The 26,214-nt window shown below is 46.8% G+C and overlaps 1 protein-coding gene across 1 annotated transcript in view; it reads right to left on the bottom strand.

The window, feature by feature from the left end:
- The window catches only part of LOC115463615, a 123,011-nt gene that overhangs the window by 25,610 nt on the left and 71,187 nt on the right, over positions 1-26,214 (bottom strand). The window contains 1 exon segment of the mRNA XM_030194339.1: positions 4,795-4,921. Within this exon segment, the coding sequence (XP_030050199.1) occupies positions 4,795-4,921 (127 nt within the window).

The raw sequence follows: 26,214 nt of genomic DNA, 5'->3' as shown, positions 1-26,214 counted from the left end.
GGAGACGAAGACTGTGTCAGAATTTAAGAAAGCGTGGTATAGACATGTGGGATCCCTTAGGAAAAAAGGAGAAGTTAGTGGTTACTGTGGATGGGCCATTTGGCCCTTATGTTTCTATTACCCAGACACAAGAGGCTGAGGGTCCAGTGGACATCCATTTCCCCCCCCCCCCCCCCCCCGTGCAAAAGAGTTTCTCTGGTGGCCCAGTGGGCACCATCACCGCCCACCCTGGTTGCTTAGTGCCCCCCCCCTAACCTCCCTCGTACCTTCTGAATCAGGAGGAAGGAGTAGCACTCCCTCCTCCTGTGAGCGCTGCATTCAAAATGGTGGCGCCCGACAGCAGGTCAGGGCACCACCATTTTGAATGCTGCGCTCACAGGAGGAGGGAGTATTGCATGTGCTCGCTGGGTCTGATCATAGGGTGAAGGCAAACGCAGACACTAGTCCAACGCTAATGGCCTCTAGCGCACGCATTTGCCTTTGATCATCGGCCCATTTGATTTTAAGCCCACTAGGGACAAAGAAAGTACCTGTATACAACAGTGGCATAGCCAGACCTCGCGGTGGGAGGGGGCCAGAGCCCTAGGTTGGGGGGCACATTTTAGTCTGCCGCCAAGCCACTTTGTCCCCCCCACCTCGTAGCTCCTCCCACAAAAATAAATACCTTTTCTGGCGGGGGTCCCCAACCCCCGCCAGCAGAAGCCATCTTCAGCGCCATTCTCCGGCGCAGCCATGTTCACTGTCCTGCTCTTCTTTCTTCTCGCTGACGTCCTCCTGTGGACGCTGACACTCCTTTACGTGAAACTCAGTTTCACGCAAAGGAGCGTCAGCATGCACAGGAGGACATCTGCAAGAAGAGCAGGACAGCGAATGCGCTGCCGGAGAACGGCGCAGAAGAAGGCTTCGGCTGGCGGGGGTTGGGGACTCCCGCCAGCCAAACCAGGGGCCCGGACAAAATTTGCAGGGGCCCAAGCTTCCATGGCCTCACCTAGCTACACCCCTGGTATATAACAAACGTGAACCACTTTGGTTTTACCAATGAAAGGCGGTATATCAAATCCATTACCCCCCTTACCCAATCCTGTCAGAACCACAGAATTTATCAACATTAATGACATGAACAGAAAAAACTAATCAAAAAAGACATGACAGATTGCGATCCAAGATGGCGCCGTAGTGCGTTAATGCAACAGACGCGATCAACTACTCTCTTTTTCGACTCGCTGCGTGGAACGGCTCTTAGCTCCCCTGACGATGGGGAAAAGGAAAGGGAAGGTGCGGAATGTTCCCTCGACCCCCACCGGGACCCACCTTCCAAAGCAGACGACACTTGAGAGATTTGGGCTGATGTCTGGACCCACGCAGACTTCTTTTCCTTGTATCGGAGCTGACGCATCGGTGTCGGCTGGCAGTGAAGACGGGGTTTCTTTAAGCCCCGTCCTGCGTGCGGCTCCCCCACAACCAGGAAGGAACGCTGTGATGGCAAGTCCTGCCGTCGGCACTCTGAATGTTGAGATACCGATTGAGCAGGGAAGGAACTTGCCCACATCAAAGGAGAATAAGAAGACCAGCCTGCTTGAAACTGGTATTTCACCACCTTTTGCCTCAACAGATAGTATGTACTCTCAAACAGACTGTGAATTCTCCCACTCCTGGAATTTCTTCTGGGGCTTTGAAAAAAACAGCCGTAGTGACAATGGAGTCATTCTGGGACTTGATCTTTGATTTGCACTCCTCTCTACAAACATTGACATTACAAAACACTAGTGAAATTAAGGTTTTGTCTGAAGCAGTCCTTACTCAAGCACAGGTAACAGCCCAACAGATCGCTGAAGTAAAACTTCTGGACACAAAAATTCAGATTTTGGAATCTTTGGGATTAGCCTCAATTAAGGAAAAGAATTTTACTTTCCGACATCGATTGGAATATTTAGAAAATCAGGCTAGGAGGCTTAATTTGAGACCAACCAATTTTCCTAAGTCACCATTAATAGCTCCAATAGATATGGTAAAGAAATATTTGGTTGAAATTTTGGGAATGTCGAGTGATTTATTGCCTCCTATAACTCGTGTGCAGTATTTGCAGACTTTTAAAAAACTGGTTGGTGTGAATCCTCAAAGTCAACACCAAGTAGGGGATGGCATGAATCTCACATCTTTTCTGGAATCTTCACTAGAAGTGGTTACTCAGAGAACTACTATGGTAGTATCTTTTGCTTTGGAGATGGATCGAGATGCGGTATTGTGACTTTCCTTTTGACACCTAGATATGCAGTTCCTGGGATCTAAAGTTAGAATATTTCCCAACCTTTCCAGAGAAATGCAGAAAAGGCGTAAGGCCTTTCTGAGTTTGCACCCAAGGACTTTGGCCCTGGGCGCTAATTTTGTACTTAAATTTCCTTGTACATGTTGTGTACTATTTCAATCTAAAAATTTCAATTCTTTAATCCCAAGCAACTGGAAGAATTTTTGTTAGCTAGAGAGGAGGTAATAATCACTGTTTAAGCCACAGGAGCGCACTGTAAGATAGGCTGGAGTGAGTCTGCTGGGTTGCTATAATTTAGTTTTCTAATTTTTTGTTTTATTTCTTATCATCTTGGATCCAAATTACTTAACATATAGTGGACGAAATCAATATAATTTTCAAATTGTTGTCAATGTTGTTGACACATATTGTTACTTGAATGATTGTGATTTTTCTATTTCTGTATTATTTCTCTATTGAGTTGTAATAATATATAAATAAATAAATATAATAATGGGGGGAAAAAAGACATGACAAGGACAACGAGACCAAAACCAACTAAAATAAGCAGGGATTTTTTTTTTCTGTAAAGACAAGTAGAAAACCAGGTCTCCTGTCTCTAAGACACCAACTTTCCTCCTCCACCAGATATCACCCACAGGTCTGGATACAGGAGAAACAGAAATGACAACGCCAGACCCAGACTTAGCAACAATTTGGAGGGAAGTGAAAGAGACGGCAACGGAAACCAGTGAGTAGGATGGAAGAACTGGAAAAGAAACTGGAAATATACCAAAAGAGCATGAAGGAGCCCCTCACCACACCTACTAGCCCCCACCCCCACCCATCCTTTGCAGTCTCTCAGGCCCCTTTCCCACTCTGCTCTGTCCCTTGCCCAAACACCCATACCTCCCTCCCTACTTACTCCTTACTCTCTCTTCTTGTGCCTCGGTGTTTGTCCACTCCCATTTTGTTAGTGAGCTGTGTACTGTTGCTGTGTGAGTGAGTGCAGAGTGTTGATGCTGGGTAAATCACTGGGTGAGTGACTTTGGCATCTCTGCATAAGTGGGGGAGTGTCAGAAACCCTTATTACAGACTTGGATGCGGGGGGGGGGGGGGGGGAAAGCTCTGGACATGAGGGAACATGTTATTGGCTCCCAGTCAGAAGTTCTCAGTCTCCACCTGCTGGAAGGAGTGCACAACCCATGAGTCCAATCTTGGGCCGGTCTGGAGGGACGCTAAGGAATAGTCCATTGACAGTAGTATATGCCTGTCAAATGTGTCCACAGTGTCTCCCAAAACATTTTAATTGGGGGCACCCCCCAAATGCAATGTTTGTAAGAAGCAGCCTTCTCTTCACATTTTATACACGATCGATCCATTGGACAGCCCATCTTCTGGGCCCAGGCTGGAGGAATATACATTCTCAAGAGAAATGTATGATAACAGTTCTTGTAGTTGAACGCTTCCTGCTAAAAGAGGTACAGACTGAAGGCTAAGGAGAAACTTTTCAATATTGTGGAAGCCAATATCTGTAATCCAAAGGGCCACCACACAGTACAGTGGATGCAAAGTGCGTGGAGTCATCAGGGCCTCATGATTATGTCCCACTAGACCCTTGTTGACTGCTAGTATGGGGCAGGAGTCATCAAACTGAGAGTCCTTGAACGCTTCCACGTGTTGTCTCACCACCAAGTTTGTATAATGTTGTAGGTGAAGGTAGCGGTACCAGTCTGTTCTATGGACGATTTTACCGACAGGTTACAGATCACTAGCAGCAGATCAGCAATTTCATGTTTCAGTTTTTTCAATAACCTAGGGTGTATACCATCCAGTCCAGGTGATTTATCACTCTTTAACTTGTCAATTTGGCTCAGTACATCTTCCAGGTTCACCTAGATTTCTTTCAGTTCCTCTGCATCATTACCCCTGAAAACCATTTCCAGTATAGGTAGATCTCTTACATCTTTCTTCCGTAAAGACCGAAGCAAAGAATGCATTCAATCTCTCCACTATGGCCTTGTCCTCCCTGAGTTCTCTTTCCTGATTTAACTATATTCTTGTAGTGTCTTATCCTTCATCAAGCCGGACTTCTCGATATAACTACTTTTTGAATTTAAATCTTCCTCAAATTAACAAGATCCAATATAAACATTTTTACGCTAGTTCCTTTAGTTATTCTGCTGTTAAGTTATGGAATTATATTCCAACTCAACTTAGCAGTACTTCAGATTACTTTGTGACCTCCTGCTGCCAGGTCATGATTATTTGTTCTCCCCTCTCCCTGGCTTTCAAAGCCCTGCTCAAGAAGCTGCAAGAGGATTTGCCTTTGATTTGAAAGGAAAAAAACTGAAAGACACACAGGTTAGTCTAAAGTTTCCTCAATCCTGGCTCTAATACTGCCATCCTCAGATACAGAACAGGGTTGAGGCAGGCTGTGATCATACTTGGAAGTTTCTGGACTAGCGGAGGTACAGGACAATGTCTCTAATTTCTTTTATTAAATCATCACCTCTGTGTGCTAAAAATGCAGATAATGCAATCCTTACCTAGTGAGATCAGAATCTGATAATTCTCCTTCATCACCTCCCTGTAAAGCTCCTTCTGGTCTTCATCCAAATACTCCCACTGCTCCTGAGAGAAATGGACGGTGATATCCTCAAATGTCACTGGCACCTGAAACACAAACCAGAAACAAACTCCATGACATGTGAAAGAGTTCAGAATGATTTAGATTTTAGATGACTTTATTCTTCTAATACTATATCACAGAAAAGAGAATGCCAGGACCCCTCTTCCCTGAAATTGATAGATTTACTTCTCCATGTGTAGCCCTAGACTCAGTTTCCTCTGTGTCTCCAGGGGTTTGCAAAGCTATCTGTGAACTTAGGTGTACACACTTATACCAGCAATAAGGTTGGCAAAACTGCTCATACCTAAGCACATCAGTTGATAGCTGTGTATGATGGTTTCAATCTATGTTATTTTATGGGAGTGTTTTTGTTAAGTTTTATAATGTTTACTGACGTAATTCCTGACTAATTGTCCCAGATCTCTTGTTCTGCCCCATATTCATAGAGCCAGGGTGCATGCTGTTTATATGTGTTCTGTGATCTTTAAGTAGGATAGGACTACAAAATGATGTAATTCTAGTTCTCATGTGATAGGTTCTTCCTGAGCCTCTATTCCCTAGGCTTTGTGGGGTTTTTCCTATTTGCTGGCCTTTTGTCCCTGTGTATGTGGGCTGTAGCCCTCCCCCCCCCTCCCGGGGTTGCCAGGACTGCGGGTTTCCCGCCCAATTGGGCGGCTTTCCACGACCCATTGCGGGCAATTTTTGCTGGCTGCAGGAAATTGGGCGGCTTTTAAAAAGCCGCGTTTTGGATTTGGGCGGTTTTCTGGGGCTTCTATTGGTCCAATTTGGTCCAATAGAAGCCCAGTAGAGGCTGCGTTAACGACGTAGGGGGCAGGGTTAGTGACGTCGGTGGGTACGTCGGGGGCGGGGTTAGTAACATCGGCGGGTACGTCGGGGGTGGGGTTAAAGACGTCGGAGGGGTTGATGACGTCGGGGGTGGGGTTTAACTTTGTGCGGGGTTTTGGGCTCGTTTTGGGCGGGGAAAATTTTTTCAACCTGGCAACCCTGCCCCCCCCCCCCCCCCCAGCTCCTTCTCTTTCCTTTTGGGGTTGAGAGTGTGTCTGCAGCATAGTTTTCTAAGAACTGTAAGCTAACTTTGCTGTACCTGTTGCATACTCCCCTTTCAAGCTACTGTAAATAACCAGGTTTTTACCAGTATTAACAGCATTTACTCCTGGCTCCCCTGATATACAGGGTGAGCTGGAACCCAATTCTGCAAGGCAGAGACTCTTGTCCAGCACATCTAACTGTAAGTTATTTCCCTTTGTTAGAATTTGCATTAAAGAAGATTTTGGTTCAAGAGTTCCGAGTCATCACAGTGATGTTCTGTACTCTGGTTGTCTGCATGCTAATCTCCTGAGTAGAGAGAACCTATCAGGAGAGAGAGCAGAACATCTCTTAATGTGATCCACTTTGAACTATATGGTTTTAGTTAAATATAAGAGACGTGGAGGGGCATTTTCGATATGATATCCAAATGAAGAAATAAACGTTTATCAGAAAATGTTTAAAAATTGAAGTCCCTAATAGAAGAAAAAAAATGTTTTCTGATATTCAAAAATACCCCAAAAAAGCATTTTGAAAGAAGATGTCCTGAAAATTTCCTAAATGTTCAAAGATAAACGTTTCCACCAATCGAAAATACCCTACACAAAATGTCCAACGGCAGTACTGGTCCCTGTATCCCAAAAATATCCGCTGCAATGGCAGGAAATTCCCTCCTCGTGCAAACTGTGCATATATACCTCTGCACCTGGAGGAATGTTCCTCAGAATGCCCAGCAATGTCTATGTGAAGACTGGTCCTCTTCTGCCTAAAAAATAATGAACCACCACCACCTACCCCCCCCCCCCCACACACACACACAATGTCTCCATGAGGGCATGGAGATCTATAAGGAGCAGCCTAGAAAGGTGAGTGTGAAGCATTGCCCCTCAGGATCACAGCACCAGTCATGTACAAGCACCAAACATAGGCAGGGTCAGATGAACTGAGGTGCCTTTCTTGTTCCAATACGTGTCATTGCTTTTTCATAAGAACGAAAGAAAGCATTGCTGAAATCAGAATGTACAGAATATCTAATGACAAGTAATTATGCCCCCTTCCAATAACCATGCAAAGCTAAAAAGAGGGGCTGCTCATATCTTTATTTACTTATTTGGATTTTGCTCACACCTTTTTCAGTAGTAGCTCAAGGTGACTTACAGTCAGGTACACTGGGTAATCTCTCTGTCCCTGGAGGGCGCACAATCTAAGTTTGCACCTGAGGCAATGGAGGGTTAAGTGACTTGCCCAAAGTCACAAGCAGCAGCAGCAGTGGGATTTGAACCAGCCACCTCTGGATGTCAAGAATGGTGCTCTGGCCCATGTCTACATAGAGATGGGCACATTGGCAGCAGCTCACTAAAGTACAATGAGCCAACCAATGGCACACTTGCTTTAACCCACTCCCCATCCCCCATCCTCTGTCCCTATGGCCACCTCAGCATACTCATTCCCTCAGCAACCCCCCCCCCCCCCCCCCAATCTTCCTGTTGGCATCATATACATTATTATTTTTGACATGTTATGAAATGCTCCTCACATAGGTTGTGACAGATTGCAAGAAGGCCCATCGCCCTGTCTCCATCAACTTGTCTTCTACAGGTGCTTTGGAGTTCATAGGGACCTTCAGCCTCTCCGGCACCAGTATCAGTTGATCCTGAGGGAAGACCCCGCCTTAATCTGGCACATGCAGGAACACCTCAGGGCCCAACGTAAGTACCACTGACATAGCAACCCTATAACAGCTCTGTCCCCAATCAAGGCCAGAGTATGTAGCTACCCTCCTTACAGTGTGCCCACAACCCCCATAATCCACTAGAATGTGTTGCAGCCAACCCTCAGCCTATGAGATAACATGGAAAGGAACATGGGAGGGAGGGAAGCCCTTTGGTCAGCATCCTCCAGCGACTACTACAAAAATGCCAAGGGTGTCACAGACACACACCTACCTTGCACAGGGCAGCCGCTATGACAGGGGAAATAACACCCACAGTGGGAATGAAACCCACATCCCTTGCATTCAGAGAACACAACCCTAACCCCTACACAAAACACACATCTATTCAAGGAGGGCAGTACACTGACCACAGAAGGCCGTCACAATATCAGTTGCCCCCCAAATGGTTAATCTCTCATGCCTCCTAATGTACACTCATTATATAAACAATTGTCTGCTCCAAAGGTCAGTATGCTGCCCTGGGAGACCTCCCTCTAGGCCCAAGCTAAGGACCCCTGAAATCTCCATATTAAAGTGGGCCCACAACCCCCGCCATGGAAACTCCCACTTATGTGTACACTCCCCTTCCCCCCAGGCACCCCCAAAGTATGGCCATGAGTCACGGGGTGATGTGCAGCTACTGCCGTCAGTGAGTACCATACCCCTCAGACAGACACCCCCAAACCTAGTTTATAGTTTATTGTTACTTACTATACTGCTCTAGCTGACTAAGCGGTGTAAAAATGACAAAAACAAAATTGCAGAAAACGAAAGGAATTCCATTTTTATACATTCACGCAGAAAGAAAGGCAAGAGAATTAAAAGAAGGAGGGAAGAGGGAGGGTGAGAGTGAAGGAAGGAGGAGACAAAGGAAAGAGGGAAATAAAAGCAACAGAAAAAGGGGGGGGGGGGGCTGGTGATCTCTATCTGTCTGTTACTCCAAAGGTCTGTTTGAAAAGCTATGTTTATGTTCTGATTTAAAGTTCAGAAAAGAGGAATCGCTTGACATCTGGAAACTGTCTTTCTCCTGGGGGTCCCAGCAGAGGTACCCAGAAAGATTGGCAGCTATGACAGGGTCCCCTGTAGTCTCTCAGCCAGCTATAGGACACATAGGCATAAGGAGATACACACACATACATCCTTGACAAAAATGGAAACAATGGACCCATCCATGCCACAGCGCAGTGCCAAACTACCTCCCAGCCAGTACCTACTCACCCAGGACACTCAAGCAGGCCCAGAACCCATCCTGCATGCCCATAGCCAGACCACCCTCTCAGGGGACAAACATTTCTGATATCACTGCCTCCGGGGTTCCCTGCTACGTCATCTCGTTGGTGCTACACCTCAGACATGTCCCTCAGGTAACAACTGCTCTCAGCTGGCTATGTCTCTGCCTCCCGAGAGCCAGCTACACCACTATGTAAGCCATGTAGGATGTGTTGATCTTAACTGCAAACCTTTTACATACAGAGGGCACCCTCTAGCTACTGAAGAGTCAGCCCAGGTCCAGCCCGCCCCACCGGAGCCAGCTCAGGACCAGCCCGCCCCTGAGAGAGCATGGGATGTGAAGATGGATCCTTGGCACTGGGAGGTGGAAGCCAAGGATGGATATGACCCCTGGAGGGACATGCCCCACTGGAGGAGGAAGAAGAGGACCAGGAACAGCCCCCCCCCCCCCCACCTATGCTAGATGGTACAGCTGCTCTGGGCTGCACTGACACACCTGCTGGTGGGCCCATCCAAGCTGACCCCTAGCTCCAGCTCCTGCAGCAAGTCTCGGCCATGCACAGAGACTTGCTGAAGATGCTGGAGCACAAAGACAAATACTGCAGCAGATTGTAACCCAGCTCTAGAGGCTCCATGAGGAGCGGCCCCACCCTCAGTGAGGGCAATGGACTATCCCCACAGTTATGATAGTTATGCTTCAATATTGAGAAATACATGATTTAAGTAGTTTTGCATACAAAGGTCTGTGTCTCCACTTTGTACAAAATGTGTTGATAGCTAATGTCGAAGCCCCTTAAAATTTACACAAGCCCATCCCTATCTATTCAGTCACAATCAGGGCATAGACCGTAGAAGTCTGCCCAGCTCCCATTTTGCTTCCTAATTACTGGCGTCGCCACCTAATCTTTGCTAAGATTCCATGGATCCATTCCTTCTAAACCGGATTCCTTGGCAAAGATTAGGTGGCGACGCCAGTAATTAGGAAGCAAAATGGGAGCTGGGCAGACTTCTACGGTCTATGCCCTGATTGTGAATGAATAGATAGGGATGGGCTTAAGTGTAAATTTTAAGGGGCTTCGACGTTAGCTTCAGAACTTAGTACAAGAACAGTACTGGGCAGACTTCTACAGTCTGTGCCCTGAGAATGGCAAGGACAAATCAAACTCGTGTATACATATAAAGTATCACATACCATGTAAAATGAGTTTATCTTGTTGGGCAGACTGGATGGACCGTACAGGTCTTTATCTGCCGTCATTTACTATGTTACTATCCCAATATCCAAGGCTGACAGGTGCTGTGGTGGCAACACTAGGCAAGCCCTGGGCAAGGGAAACTGCAGAAGTGGGACAAGAGAGGTTCTAGACTGGGAGAGAAGTGTCCAAAGGACATTAGAGCAGCTCCCCGTAATGTACCAGAGGGCTGTGCTAAAGAACAGGGATCTAATGTGCCCACAGAAGAAGAATGGCCCGTTTAGGCTCACACATGCCCCCCTCCAAGATCCCAGCCCACACCCCAAACCATCTTGCTGTGCCTCCAGTAGCCAAAAATTAGGGGACAGCAAATGTCTTAGGGCCTGCCATCGCCTTGAACTTGACTCAGGTGTCAGGTCTATGGAAGCTACTACTACTAATAACATTTATATAGCGCTACCAGCCGCACTCAGCACTGAACACTTGACATAGAGAGGCAGTCCCTGCTCAAAGAGCTTACAATCTAAGTAGTTACCTAGTTCACTGAGGTGAGGTGAGGTGTAACCTGTATTTCACTTAATGTACCTATACTGTGCTTCAGTTCTTTTACAAACTTCTGAACTTTAGTTTCCAACGTTTACAGGTAAGTATCGTAAATAATCTCCTTTCAGGTATTTATTTGGTCTTATAATCTTTTTCTCATTTAAGCAACTTTTCGTTTTTCTCTCTCAGTCTTGTATGGGATGTTTGTGTGTGCATTAGAGAATGACATGGGGACGGGGATCCACAGTGACCGCAGGGATGGGGACGGAGACAGGGCGGGGACAGAGCCTGTGAGGACAGGGACAAACTTTGTCCCCATGTCACTTTCTACTTTGAAGCCTGTTAATGAACTGGACTGTTATTTATGTTTGATTGATGCAGACGACAATATTTTTATTTTTTGGAAAAACAAGCAAACGTGCTGGCCACAGCTAGCAAAATTTGCTTGGGGGATCCTGTACATCCTGCTACCAGCACATCTTCTAAGAAGACATCTTCTATTGCAGGAAGGACTGTGGAAGACAGGAGAGCTAGACTGAATCCTGAGATTGTTGATGACTTATTCATTCACAGATTAAAAAATCATAACAGTGCTTCATAGGGCATATTTCCCCCTCTAGGTCGTACAGAATGGATTGTATTTAGTACCCCTGGACATTGTAACAGGGTGGATTAGGATTCCTTGGAGTAGCAGAGGTCAGTTATTATTGGGGTTGGAAGGGCAGAGGGTGGTGGTGGGGGAGTTTATTATAGCTGTTCATTGTTATTATTGTTTTCTAGTTGCACAGCCTAGTTCCTTTTTATACTTTAATAAAAAGATTTAAATATAAAATCGTAAGTGTTTGAGGCTTCTGCAGATGAGACCAGAGCCCATGAGGATGGGGTGGGGAAGGGGATAGAACCTGCAGGGATGGAGACAGGGCCTGCGGGAATGGGACGAGGATGGGGTAGGGCCGGAGACAGAACCCACGTGTCAGGGCGGGGATGGGGACAAATTTTATCCCTGTGTCATTCTCTAGTGTGCACACTGTAGAGTTTAACTTATCTGTCTTCAAACTTCTCAATTCAAGTTCAGCGTTGGGGCCAGCCCTCTTCCAGATGATGTTCTTCAGAGGATTTCTTCTTTACCTAAACTTATCCTATATAATAATTCTCACCTCCAATGTTCTGACTTGCTGCCTGGGACCGTGGCTCATTCTGAGTTGGTCTGCTAGGCTCCGTAGATCAGGCTGACATCACCATAGCCATTATGATGTCAACTTCAGAACTCGGAGGGGGGGGGGGGGGAACCATGCTGATCCATGTCCAGAGGAGGGTCGCTGGACATGGGTGGCTGGAGGGGGGGCAGAGGAGAGAGGAGGTTCGCTGGACATGGGTGGCTGCAGGGGGAGAGGATGGTCGCTGGACATGGGTGGCTGTAGGGGAGCCGAGGAAAACCTTGCTAGCGCCCGTTTCACTTGTGTCAGAAACGGGCCTTTTTTACTAGTTCTTAAATAAAATAGAAAAGGAAGAAAACTATCTCCCTATGTGTTTGAATTTATGTTTCCTGACAGGGTCTGGATTCCTAAACTGTATCAAATCTTACTTTCAAAAATAAAATAAAGCTTAATCCCTTAACCATTTTTCCTATTCTTTTTACTTAAAATCCCTTTTTTAATCTATTCATCTTCTGTTGGAATCTTTGGAGAATTTCTTCTTTTCAGTCAGCTTTCATTCTCACCTCATTCACTTCTCACTAAACTTAGCCAGAAAAATTTCAATATCCAGCACTAAAAATAATATCTTTCCTGAAATATATTTTAAAGTTTTATGAGAGAGACTAACAATAAAATGTCAATTACATTTCTCTCTCACCCTAACAATTTCCCAGAAGTTCTATACAATTTCTCAGAAATCATGGGTTTTCAATCACTCTTCAATCTCTGAGAAAACTATGAACACTCTTCATTAAATTCTCAATAGTTTACACAAGTTTCCTCTCACTGAGAGAGTAATCTTAAAATTTCCAGAAATGTATTAAATTTATTCACTACTCACTTTCCATAAGCACACATCCAATATCCTTAACTCTTTACTCCATATAATTTTTAAATTCACTTTGACTACATTTCCTCACATCGATCCAGGGCTTTTTTTGAGGGGGTACTGAATACCGGCACCTTTTCCATTGCCTGCTAAAATTGACCCATGGTCCTCATAGTTTAATGAAAGAGCTCAGGCTCTACACACCAATTCTGCCTTGTCACACATTCTGTGTCTGGTTGCAGGGGGCCTGGCTATTGGGGGTGGGTCCCTCAGTGATCACCCCACCCCTGAAGGGTGGCTAAGCATTTGAGTACGGCACCTTTTTGCTAGAAAAAATGCACTGCATCAATCTCACAGATAACAATCACTCAACACCTTTCTTCTTCTTTGCAGTCCAACTGTCATTTCACAATCACATTCACAGAAGTTCTAAACTTCCCTTTAGAAACAGGTTCTGGCTGTCAGCAGGGCAGCCAATCAGATTCATGATATAAGATTCTATGAAGATAGCCCTTTAGAAACAGGTTCTGGCTGTCAGCAAGGCAGCCAATCAGATTCATGCCATAAGATTCTATGGAGATAGCCCTTTAGAAACAGGTTCTGGCTGTCAGCAGGGCAGCCAATCTGATTCATGCCATAAGATTCTATGAAGATAGCCCTTTAGAAACAGGTTCTGGCTGTCAGCAGGGCAGCCAATCAGATTCATGCCATGAGATTCTATGGAGATAGCCCTTTAGAAACAGGTTCTGGCTGTCAGCAAGGCAGCCAATCAGATTCATGATATAAGATTCTATGAAGATAGCCCTTTAGAAACAGGTTCTGGCTGTCAGCAGGGCAGCCAATCCGATTCATGCCATAAGATTCTATGGAGATAGCCCTTTAGAAACAGGTTCTGGCTGTCAGCAGGGCAGCCAATCAGATTCATGCTATAAGATTCTATGGAGATAGCCCTTTAGAAACAGGTTCTGGCTGTCAGCAGGGCAGCCAATCAGATTCATGCTATAAGATTCTATGGAGATAGCCCTTTAGAAACAGGTTCTGGCTGTCAGCAGGGCCGCCAATCAGATTCATGCTATAAGATTCTATGGAGATAGCCCTTTAGAAACTGGTTCTGGCTATCAGCAGGGCAGCCAATCAGATTCATGCCATAAGATTCTATGGAGATAGCTTGCCTGCACAGATCCCTGCACAGCCCCTATCCTTTCAAAAACATTATAATTTCCCTATTTAAAACCCTCGTTTTTAAACTCTAATCTCACAAAATACCTTACAGCCATGCGTTAAGCAGTATTACGTAAAAATCTGCATCTTTACACACCTCAGAAACTCCCCACAAGAACTCTCTACAGTTACCTTCATCAATATTCAAACGGAGCTCAAATAACATCATAGCACACACTTATAAGCTCCCTAACCTCAACTCTTTATTTAAGAACTTTTTAGACACTTTAGAAATACTTTACTTATTAATTTTTAAGTGAGAATGTGTCCTTGCAGGTCTCCTCAGGGGCGTAGCCAGACTTCAGCGGGAGGGGGGGTCCAGAGCCTGAAGTAAGGGGGCACATTTTAGCCCCCCCCCCCGGCGCCACCGACCCCCCCTCCTGCCGCCATCCCACCGTCGCCTACCTTTGCTGGCGGGGGACCCCAACCCCCACCAGCCAAGCCGAGGTCCTCTTCTTCCTGCTCCCGCGCAAGGCTTCGTTCTGTTTCTGTGAGTCTGTGGTCCAGAACGAAGCCTTGCGCGGGATTGGGAAGAAAAGGACCTCGGCTCGGCTGGCGGGGGTTGGTGTCCCCAGCCAGCAAAGGTAGGCGATAGTGGGTTGGTGGCGGGAGGGGGGTCGTCGGGTAGTCAGTAGGGGGGTCCAGGGGCAAATCTACGAGGGCCCAGGCCCCCGTGGCCCCATACTGGCTACGCCCCTGCAGTGCATGCGCCCGAAATTGCGCCGTTTCTGTGACATTTATGGGCTTAACTGACCCCCCCCCTCACATCCCAGCAGCCTCAGGGACACAAACCTCTAAAATGTGCCGTTCACACAAGCGCGATTGCGCAACAGCACAGATCGCGATGGAATTTAAATTTAAAATACATTTTTATGGGTTAAAACAGATGTTTCCCACTCATTTTTAAGTAAAACATTGGTGGTATAGTGTTTTCCTAACTCCAAAATTCCTCTGGAGCTATCGGGACAATTGAGGCAACTGCGCATCAATTATGTCACCTCCCATCGCAGCATGGCGCCTGCACTCTTTACCATTCTGAAGACACAGCAAGGCTCAGTACTACCAAGTGCTCTCCTAAAAGTCCACGCTGGCTCTCTCCAACCTCAGAGCAGCTCGGAACAAGTACATCCGCTGCAGGATCACGACCACTGAGACCCCCACCCGCGGGCACTCCAGATACCTACCCCAACACCCTGAGCCCTTCCCAGGTAAAAAAAATATATTTTTAACCATGGGTTACAATAGGTAAAGAATTTCAAAGTGAGATTCCTAATACAGGGAAGAGAAAGCTAAAAATCTGAGACCGGATTCCCTTGTAAAGCAGCAACTCTAACATCAATTGTTCTTTCAGTCTGTTAGATTGAACCAAACATAATGACAAGACACTAATCAACAATTCAGATGTATGTAAAATTTGGAAAGCTAGACAAGCAGCTTTAAACCTGATTCGGCTACAGAAAGTCAATGCAGTTTGACAAGATAGAGCCTGTGACTAGTGGGAAAATGTGGGGTATAAATGTGTTAAATAAATATGATGAAAGGCTAGTGTTATCTATTCAATTTGAAAATCAGCCAAGCAGCTGTGTCCTGTATAATTTACCATTTTTTTCTGATACTGACACTTAATATGGAAAATAAGACATTGCAACAATCCAGATGTGGTAGGACCAGCATTTGGACAAACAGTGCAAAGGCTTTTTGGTCAAAAAATGACCTGACTTGACGTAGCTGTCTCATTTTAAACAGAGCTTTCTTCCATAGTTGATTAATATGGGAGGAATATGTTAGGGAGGAGTCAAGCAAGACCCTAAGAACCCTGGTTTCAGATTCGACTACACTGGCTTTACCATTAACTGGTGTTATTGAAATTGGAGCAATAACTCCTCGATTCTAGAACCACGCAATCTTAGTTTTTTGCGCATTTAGTTTTGGCTTCTCAGGGCCCACAATTGAACAGCGTTCATCCCAGTTGTTACAGACTGGATTGGGTCTTGACATGAAGAGTTTAATGGTAGGCGAAGCAGGATGTCGTCAGCATAGGATAGCAATAGTTTGCCTAATCCCAGGTGAATTGAGCCAAGGGAGGACATAAAGAAATTAAATAGGAGAGAGCTGGGATCCCTGAGGAGCCCCACATCTTGGAAACCAATAGTTGGAAAGTTGTTTATTTTGCTTTACAGAATAGCACAGATCCCGTTATTTCTATCTGATCCAGCCGCTCACGTAGCAAAATGTGATCAATTGCATCAAATGCCCCCGAAATATCAAACTGAAATAATACTTGATTCCCCTAACATAGATATTGTTTAACACATGTTGCCAGAACAAGCAGCAAGGTTTCCACACTATGTGCAGGCCTGAAACCAAATTGTGACCAATGTAGATTAGAAATTCTTTCCAGATATAAGGAAAATTGTTTACTAACGTAGGTTTCCAGCATTTTAGTGAAAAGGGGTATGCTAGCCACTGGATGACAATTTGCAGGCAATGTTATATCTAATCCTGAGCCCTTCAGCAAAGGTGTAAGAACAATTTTGCCCATATCTAGAGAAAGACAACCTGATTCTAACAGCCCACTGAGTTTATCCAACAGCCATCGAACTACCTCAGTTGGGATGGACACGAACAAGATTTCAGTGCAATAATCAAGGGAACAGTGGGAGTGTGAACATTTCATCAACAGCGATCTTACATCTTCAAGTGACAGCGGTTGAAAAACATCCCATATCTGGTCTGCCTTATTCCCTGGGTCGGACATAAGCCGGTGCTTGATGCAGAATCAGGGTGTGTTCCATTTTTCTCTGTTTGATCAGCTTTAGTTAATTCAGACCTAATTGAATGATCTTGTTGGCAAAATAGTCAGCTAACTCTTGAGCAGAAGGACTTGCTTGATGCATATTATCGACAGTAGCAGTAGACGTTAGGCAACTAACTTTATTGTCAAGAATATCCTGACCTACTAAGCTGCTATAGTACTTTCGTTTGGATTCAGCTACCTTCAATTTATAGTGACGATAAGCAAGCTTCCAATTGGATTTATCAACAACCGGGCAGCGGCAGTGGTACTCATAGGGTGCCTGCGGCCTGCATTGGGACTTCCATTCTGAACCATACCCCCCTTCTGATGTAGATTCCTGTTCTGTGAATGGCCGGACAGTTCAGGAGAGAAAGTCTCGGTGCAGGCTGCAGGCAGCCTATGAGTGCCGCTGCCCGGGCAAAGACTGGAGCAGAGATGATCTTAAGGTACTGGGGAGAGGGGGGCGTAGGAGATGCACCCCCTGTTAAAACTTCCTGGCTATGCCACTGCTTTTCCCTAACAATCCTGTGTGCCTGCAGACTGGAGAGGGTAGAAAGCCAGGGAGTCAGATACTGAAACCCCTTATCTGCTCTATTTCTGCTTCCTCACCACCTCCTAAAATGACTGCTCCTGCCAGCTTCAGCTAGAAACGCTGCATGTCTGCTGTTTTCCCCTTTCCCCACCCATGACAGTTACTACTGATGGCTGTTGAAACCTGGAGGACTCCTTGCCCTTACCTTGGCTCTTTCAGAGCCCAACGTGTACCCAAGCAAATAAAACACACCATGAATTATAAGTGGATAAAACACACCACAAATTATAAGTGAATGTATCAGTTAAAGCCAGCTTTAGGGAGAATTGTCAGCAACTGTAAAATCAAAAGCTTTGCTAAACTAGTCTAAACTCTCCTTTTGCTGAGCTGCTTTTATTTAGCAAATTTCAAAATATGGATTCATTCTTTGTCATGATAGCATAATTGGCAAGCAACTTTTCCCTTTCTCAGGCCCTGTTTATCTTGATACATCAATAGATACATCATATCTTTCTGGCCCACATACTTCCTTCTTTGGCTACACTCCAGACAATTTTTTCTCTGTTTCTTTCAGGCCTCGGTTTCAAGGCCTTTTGCTAGTACATTTGGTAATTAGCCTAAGCCAAGCATTCACAATTCATAATCTTCAAGGCCACTATCAGCTCAGTGAAACTCAAACTTCCCTCTCTATATGACTAACACAGGCTTTCCATTTCTTCCTTATCCCCTGCTGGACCCCAACTCTGTAGTTCTCCTGGTCCCCTCCAGAGTCCCTACAACACTATCATTGTGTCTTGCACCTACTTTTACTGCCAGCACAATCACAGCTGCCACCAGCCTGGGCTAGAAATGACTGCAGCATCGCTTTTAGCCTGGCCCAGTAAAGTGGGGTCTTGCACCACCCCTATATGTAGCCAGGATCACTGTGACTTCTGGCTTTAGAGAAAGAGAGATGATCTGAGGGTGTTTTAAAGGAGGATTGTGAAGGAGGGCTATTGAATGGGGATGAGCCTAAGGCACATAAGAACCTGGTGCAGTGAGAAAGGGAACTCTAGGGACAGCAATTCTCCCCGTTCCCCCCCCCCCCCAAAAGATTTTCAGAATTGAGATTAAGTGGAGATTTGGGGATGAGGGAGAACAGGACGCCAGGGATTATGGGAGGACTGAAGGATCAGGTGAGAGCATGGGTACTTGGCAATTGAATGGAGATCTCGGGGTGTGGGGACTCAGGGAGCAGGTGACAGTGAGAACAAGCAACTGAGTGGGAGTATGAATAGAGTTATGTTAAATGGGATGGAGTAGTTTGAGAGGTTATAAAAAAAAAATTAAGTAAATTTTGTTAGCATTTTATATTACCCATTTCATCATTTTACACAATTTTGTTGTTGTTCAGCTGATAATTTAGTATTCAGTGAGTTACACACATAAATACTGTCAGGTGTGTCACAACTGAAGAAAGGTTGAGAAGACTGATCTAAAGAAGTCACAGGAAGCAGTAACTAAAAGCATCACAAAGCCGGAGGGGAACCAGGAACCTGAGGGGCTACAGGGAACAAAGAGCAGAACTATCTTTTCTGGTGCCCCAGGAACAGATTGAGCAGTGCCAGGCTCATTTCTTCTGCTGCTTGTGTATCAGAGGTTGCATGACATTGCCTGGCACTGCATCCCCTGCTGCCCACCTCCTGCCAGTCTCCTACCTGCTGAGCACAAAGCCCTGCAGCCATTCTCCTGCCCTGGCTCCCTCTTTGCTGGCTCAGGAGCAGCAGCCCTGTGAAGGGAGGGGAACCAGGAAGAAGAACTTTCTTTTTTGTCTGCTTGCTCCATGCACCATGTGTGTATCAGAGGTTGCATGACATTGCCTGGCACTGCATCCCCTGCTGCCCACCTCCTGCCAGTCTCCTACCTGCTCAGCACAAAGCCCTGCAGCCATTCTCCTGCCCTTCTCCACAGCACCATTTCCAGCCCGGGCTCAGGAGCAGCAGCCCTGTGAAGGGAGGGGAACCAGGAAGAAGAACTTTCTTTTTCGTCTGCTTGCTCCATGCACCATGTGTGTATCAGAGGTTGCATGACATTGCCTGGCACTGCATCCCCTGCTGCCCACCTCCTGCCAGTCTCCTACCTGCTAAGCACAAAGCCCTGCAGCCATTCTCCTGCCCTTCTCCACAGCACCATTTCCAGCCCCTGTGAAGGGAGGGGAACCAGGAAGAAGAACTTTCTTTTTCGTCTGCTTGCTCCATGCACAATGTGTGTATCAGAGGTTGCATGACATTGCCTGGCACTGCATCCCCTGCTGCCCACCTCCTGCCAGTCTCCTACCTGCTCAGCACAAAGCCCTGCAGCCATTCTCCTGCCCTGGCTCCCTCTTTGCTGGCTCAGGAGCAGCAGCAGCCCTGTGAAGGGAGGGGAACCTGGAAGAAGAACTTTCTTTTTCGTCTGCTTGCTCCATGCACCATGTGTGTATCAGAGGTTGCATGACATTGCCTGGCACTGCATCCCCTGCTGCCCGCCAGTCTCCTACCTGCTCAGCACAAAGCCCTGCAGCCATTCTGCTGCCCTTCTCCATAGCAGAATTTCCAGCCCTGGCTGCTGGCTCCCTCTTTGCTCTCAGGCTCAGCTTGAGAGGGGGGGGGGGGGGGGAGTCTGGGGAGGATCCGAGAAAAGAGAAGCAGGAGAGGGAGGTTGAAGAGAGCCGCCTCTAACTGTTGCCATCTACAGTACCCTCCCAGAACTGACAGCAGAGGATCTGATCCTGTACACACTGTCCCAGACTCAGTCCAACAAGCTGTATTAAAGTATACTTCGTAGGACTGCATTTCAGATGTACGCTGAAAAGTGTAAGGCTATTTATAGCTATTCTGCATTCTGTTTTACATTCTTTAATATGTAATTTGTCAGTCTGTATTGTGACTTGCCCAGAATCACAAGGAGCTGCAGTGGGCGGTGGCCGTAGCCAGAAGACTGCCAGGCTGTATAGAGAGAGGTGTGACCAGCAGAAGAAAGGAGGTGTTGATGCCCCTGTGCAAGTGGTTGGAGTATTGTGTTCAGTTTTGGAGGCCCTATCTTGCTAAGGACGTAAAAAGAATTGAAGCGGTGCAAAGAAAAGCTACAAAAATGGTATGGGATTAGCGTTACAAGACGTATGAGGAGAGACTTGATGACCTGAACATGTATACCCTGCAGGAAAGGAGAAACAGGGGTGATATGGTACAGACGTTCAAATATTTGAAAGATATTAATCCACAAACGAACCTTTTCCGGAGATGGGAAGGCGGTAGAACTAGAGGACATGAAATATGATTGAAGGGGTGCAGACTCAAGAAAAATGTCAGGAAGTATTTTTTCACGCAGAGAATGGTGGATACTTGGGAGATGGTGGAGATGAAAACGGTAACGGAATTCAAAAATGTGTGAGATAAACATAAGGGAATCCTGTTCAGAAGGAAGGGATCCTCAGAAGCTTAGAGGAGATTGGGTGGCAGAGCCGGTGGTGGGAGGCGGGGTTAGTGGTTGGGAGGCAGGGCTAGTGCTGAGCAGACTTCTACGGTCTGTGCCCTGAAAATGACAGATACAAATCAAGGTCAGGTATACATATAAAGTAGCACATATGAGTTTATCTTGTTGGGCAGACTGGATGGACCGTGCGGGTCTTTCTCTGTCATCATCTACTATGTTACTATGAATGGATCCTCAGAAGCTTAGCGGAGACTGGGTGGCAGCACCGGTGGTGGGAGGCGGGGCTAGTGGTTGGGAGGCGGGGCTAGTGCTGGGCAGACTTCTACGGTCTGTGCCCTGAAAATGACAGATACAAATCAAGGTCGGGTATACACATAAAGTAGCACATATGAGTTTATCTTGTTGGGCAGACTGAATGGATTGTACAGGTCTTTCTCTGCCATCATCTACTATGTTACTATACCTATAATCACAATTAAAATTTTAATTGAAATGCAGCTGTAATAATTTCAGCAAAGTGATGCATTACCTGATAAAGGAGAGGAGAGGAATAAGAAAGCCAGTTCCTGAATTATGAGGTGGATAATTTGTCTCTGCTTATAGTGACAGGAATAAGAGCCACAGACTGACTTTAGAGGACATGGGAGGGAGGGAGGGAGGGAGGGGGCATTAATAAAGAATTTCTACCTATTGGATAGAAAACAGAGGGTAGGGTTAAATGGACATTTTTCTCAATGGAAGAGAGTGAATAGTAGAGTGCTGTGACCAGTGCTATTTAATATATTTCTAAATGATCTGGAAATCGGAATGACAAGTGAGGTGATTACGTTTGCAGATGACACAAAACATTGTTAAAACACGTCAGCACTGTTGCAAGAAAACCTTAAGAACTTGGAAGACTGAGCATCCAAATGGCAGATTAAATTTGATGTAGACAAATGCAAAGTGATGTACATTGGGAAGAATAATCCGAATCATAGTGACCTAACGCTAGGGTCCACTTTTAGAGTCAGCACCCAAGAAAAAGATCTAGCTGTCATTGTAGACAATATGCTGACATCTTCTGGTTCCTCAGCCTCCAACCCTTTAACTATCAGGTGAAGCATTGGGCAAGCAGAGAACATGCTAATGCAGACTTTTTGTCCTTGGAGGTGGACCCTGAAATAGTAGGTGCTCAACCAGGTATGGTTGAGCTGAGGGGGAGGGTATGTGAAGTTGTTTATAGAACACTGCCCCCTCCCTTACGAAAAGTCCTTCCAATAGCCTGGACCACCTTAAGAGCACGGGACATGGAGTGGAGGGGAGGGCAGGGGGAGAGAAGAGATCGCTGGACATGGAGGGGAGGGGAGAGAAGAAATCACTGGACATGGAGAAGAGGGGAGGGCAGGGGGAGAGAAGAGATCGCTGGACATGGAGGGGAGGGGAGGACAGGGGGAGAGAAGAGATTGCTGGACATGGAAAGGAGGGGAGGGAAGGGAGAGAAGAGATCGCTGAACAGGAGAGGAGGGAAGGGCAGGGGAGAGATGAATTTTGCTGGATATGGGTGGATGAAGGAGAGGGCAGTGGAGAATGGACAGTTGCTGGACATGGATGGATGGAGGGGAGGGCAGGGAAGAATGGAGAGTTGCTGGACATGGATGGATGGAGGGGCAGGGGAGAGAGGAAATTTGCTGGATATGGATGGATGGAGGAGAGGGCAGGGAAGAATGGAGAGTTGCTGGACATGGATGGAGTGGATGGCAGTTAAGAGAGGTGAAATGTTGGATAAGGATGGAGGGAAGGAAAGACAAAGGAATTAGATGCACACGGAGGGGAAGGGAGAGAGGAGAAATGCTGGACATGGATGGAGGGGAGGTAAGACAGAGGAAGTAGATGCACATGGATGGATGGAGGGCAGGGGAGGGGAGTGAGGAGAAATGCTGGATATGGATGGAGGGAAAACTGATGAATTTAAGGGCTAGATCGGAACACTTTGAGAGCAGATACTGAAAATGGAGGAAGGATAGGGACAGGGCTATAGATGGTAGACAGAAAGCATAAGGACACAGGAGGATGGTGGACATGGTGAGAGAAAAAATATCAAATGGAAAGAAGACACTGCATAAAACACAAGACACTGGGACCAAAGCAAATAGAAAAACTAAACGATCAGACAACAAAGGTAGAAAAAAGTATTTTATTCAGAATTTATTAATTAGAATATGTCAGCTTTTGGAAATGTGCATCTGTGATATTTTTCATGTAAGTTTCAATTTTTCTAGTATTGCTGCATGCCGAGTCTGACTTCTTGAGGTAACTTTCCAGTTCCGTATTTTGCCCTAATATTTTTTGATTTCTAGTTCCTTGTGTCATGTCTGTTGTGTCATATGTTTTTCATGTGTGATCAAAGTGCAGTATTCTGCTAGCGTGTAGTATTTGCAGCCCTTTTTGTATTTTTTTCACTAGGTAGTGTACTGGTGTTTTAGAGCCCGGTGTAATTACAGTGCTGCCTTTCCACGCATAAGGTGTAGCTTGTCCTGACCTTGGATGTCCAGTGCTGTTATTGTTTGGTAAGGTAAGGTGGTTTGGTAAGGTTATGAGTGTGTTTTTGCACAAGTTTGTGTATAGTGTTTTTCAGTGGAGAGATTGTGTGTTGGCCTTACTGAGGTGGCACCAAAACATCAAAAAGGGTTTTAGAGCCTAAATCACAACACACTACCTCTTGAAGGATCTACATATAGAGCTTATGCATTTCTAAGGTCTACACTGGCATGGTATGGGAAAGGGGGTGGGGAAATACTACTGGAGAGGAAGAGGGAGTGCTGGGTAAGGAGGAAAGAAGGTAGGGAGAAAGAGCTGGCTTTTTTGGGAATAACCATAATGTATATGTATGAGATATCTCATACATATTCATTATGGTTATTCCCCCCAAAAAACAGCTCTTTCCCCCTTCCTTCCTTCCTTCCTTCCTTCCTCCATATTAGCATATATACAGGGCCGGTCTTAGCAAGTGCAGGGCCCTATGCAGACCAATTTGATGGGGCCCCACCCTAGCCCTGCCCCCACCCTAACTCCGCCCCCACCCTAGCTCCAGGGCCCGCCACCCCTCCCTCCAAGCTCCAAGGCCCCCAGCTCCAGGGCTTGTCGATCCTGCAGTCAGTGCCAACTGAAAGCCATGTCTTTTTCACAAACACAGATACACCCTAATCCACTATAGAATAAATAATCATAAACTTTCTATTTAGACAAAAAATAAAATGAAACCCCAAGATGCCAGACTCTGCATACAATGCAACACCACAGAAACAGAAAATGTCCCCTACTACTGTGCAAAATATAAAGACAGCAGATGTAAATTTGAAAACAACTAACAAATACCAATCACCACTTTACAAATTAACAAATAGAAATAAAACAAATATAGAAAATAAAATACCATTTTATTGAACTAATATATTTAACTTTCAGAGGCCAAAACATCCTTCCTCAGGTCAATACAGTATAGTACTGTTACAGTATCCTATCCTGACCTGAGGAAGGGGGTTTTCTTCTCCGAAAGTTAGCCAAAATGTATTAAAATTAGTCCAATAAAAAGATTACCTTGTTTGCATGTTCTATTATAAACATTTATTAACATATCTACAATACTACTTTATCCTAAAGCAAAAAAATTTAAATATATATTTTATTTACAGTTTGTTGTCTCTGGTTTCTGCTTTCCTCATCTTCTTTTCACTGTCTTCCTCCCATCCAGCATCTGTCTTCGGTCTCTCTCTGCCATCCAGTGTCTGCCCTCTCTGCTGTCTCCTCCATCCGTCTGCCCTCTCTTCCTGCCCCTTCCATCCACATCTGCCCTCTCTCTGCCCCTTCCATCCACCATCTGCTCGTCTGCCCTCTCTCTCTCTCCCATCCATTCACTGTCTGCCCTTTCTATCCCTTCCATCCACTGTCTGCCCTTTCTCTCTGCTCCTTCAATCCACTATTTGCCCTCCCTCTCCCATCCATCCAGGGTTTGCCCTCCCTCTTGCTCCCCCATCCAGGATCTGCCCCTCTCTCCGCCCCTTTTTTCAGCCCCCAGTTTCAGCCCCACTATCCCACCAGTCCCCCATTTCAGCCCCAGCCCTAGCCCTTTTCTCCCACCAGTCCCGAGCTTCAGCCCCCCAGCCACTTCTCCCTGTCCCCTTTTCAGCCCCCAGTCCCCAGTTTCAGCCCCTGCCCCTTTTCAGTCTCCAGCCTCTTATCCCACCTAACCTCCTTTTCAGCTCCCAGTTCCAGCCCCCTTCATCCACATGCCTTGTATTAGGGCCCCCCTTTTCAGAACCATTCTCCCACCTGACCCACGCATACCCCATTTTCCCACCAGCCCCAGGCATGGCCCCCATTTTCCCACATTGCCCCTTCTCAGACCCAGTCCCCTTCTCCCATCCAAGAACCCCAGTCCCCTCCCCACCCGTCCCCTTCAAGCATCCAAGAACCCCCTCCCCAGTCTCTCCCATCCAAGAGCCCCAGTCCCCTCCCCACCCGTCCCCTTCAAGCATCCAAGAACCCCCTCCCCATCCCCCATCCTTGAACCCCCTCCCCACCTCAGTCCCCTTCTCCCATCCAAGAACCCCAGTCCCCTCCCCACCCGTCCCCTTCAACCATACAAGAACCCCCTCCCCAGTCTCTCCCATCCAAGAGCCCCAGTCCCCTCCCCACCCGTCCCCTTCAAGCATCCAAGAACCCCCTCCCCATCCCCCATCCTTGAACCCCCTCCCCACCTCAGTCCCCTTCTCCCATCCAAGAACCCCAGTCCCCTCCCCACCCGTCCCCTTCAAGCATCCAAGAACCCCCTTCCCAGTCTCTCCCATCCAAGAACCCCAGTCCCCTCCCCACCCGTCCCCTTCAAGCATCCAAGAACCCCCTCCCCATCCCCTTCTCCCATCCTTGAACCCCCTCCCCACCTCAGTCCCCTTCTCCCATTCAAGGATCCCAGTCCTCTCCCCACCCGTCCCCTTCTCCCATCCAAGAACCCCCTCCCCAGTCTCTCCCATCCAAGAACCCCAGTCCCCTCCCCACCCGTCCCCTTCAACTATCCAAGAACCCCCTCCCCACCCCCTTCTGCTTCTCCCATCCATGAACCCCCTCCCCACCTCAGTCTCCTTCCCATTTGAGAACCCCCTCCCCACCCCACCCTACCCTTCCCCCACCTGAGAGCCCCACACCTTTCTCCCATCTGAGTCCCTCCCCACCTACCAGCTCCATTCTCCTGCCGCCCAGGCCCACCACCCTCACTGCCTTTAAAAAAAACCAATTTGAAGCGCTGGAGTAACAGGCAGCAGTGCCTCCCGTCTGCCCTGCTACTAAAAATCTCTTCGACGACGTCATTGGGCCTTCCCACATTGAGTCCCGCCCGCCCTCGCGGTAATAGGAAGTTACCTCAGAGGAGGGCGGGACTCAATGTGGGAAGGCCCAATGACATCGTCGAAGAGATTTTTAGTAGAAGGGCAGACGCGAGGCGCTGCTGCCTGTTACTCCAGCGCTTCAAATTGGGTTTTTAAAGGCAGGACAGGACGAGCAACGCCAGGAGCGGACTCGGAGCACCCCCCCACCACCACCCGCTG

The sequence above is a fragment of the Microcaecilia unicolor genome, chromosome 1, assembly GCF_901765095.1.
Source record: "Microcaecilia unicolor chromosome 1, aMicUni1.1, whole genome shotgun sequence".
Taxonomy (NCBI): Eukaryota; Metazoa; Chordata; class Amphibia; order Gymnophiona; family Siphonopidae; genus Microcaecilia; species Microcaecilia unicolor.
The sequence above is the reverse complement of the archived record's forward strand: the minus strand, read 5'-3'. Positions and strand labels throughout refer to the sequence as shown.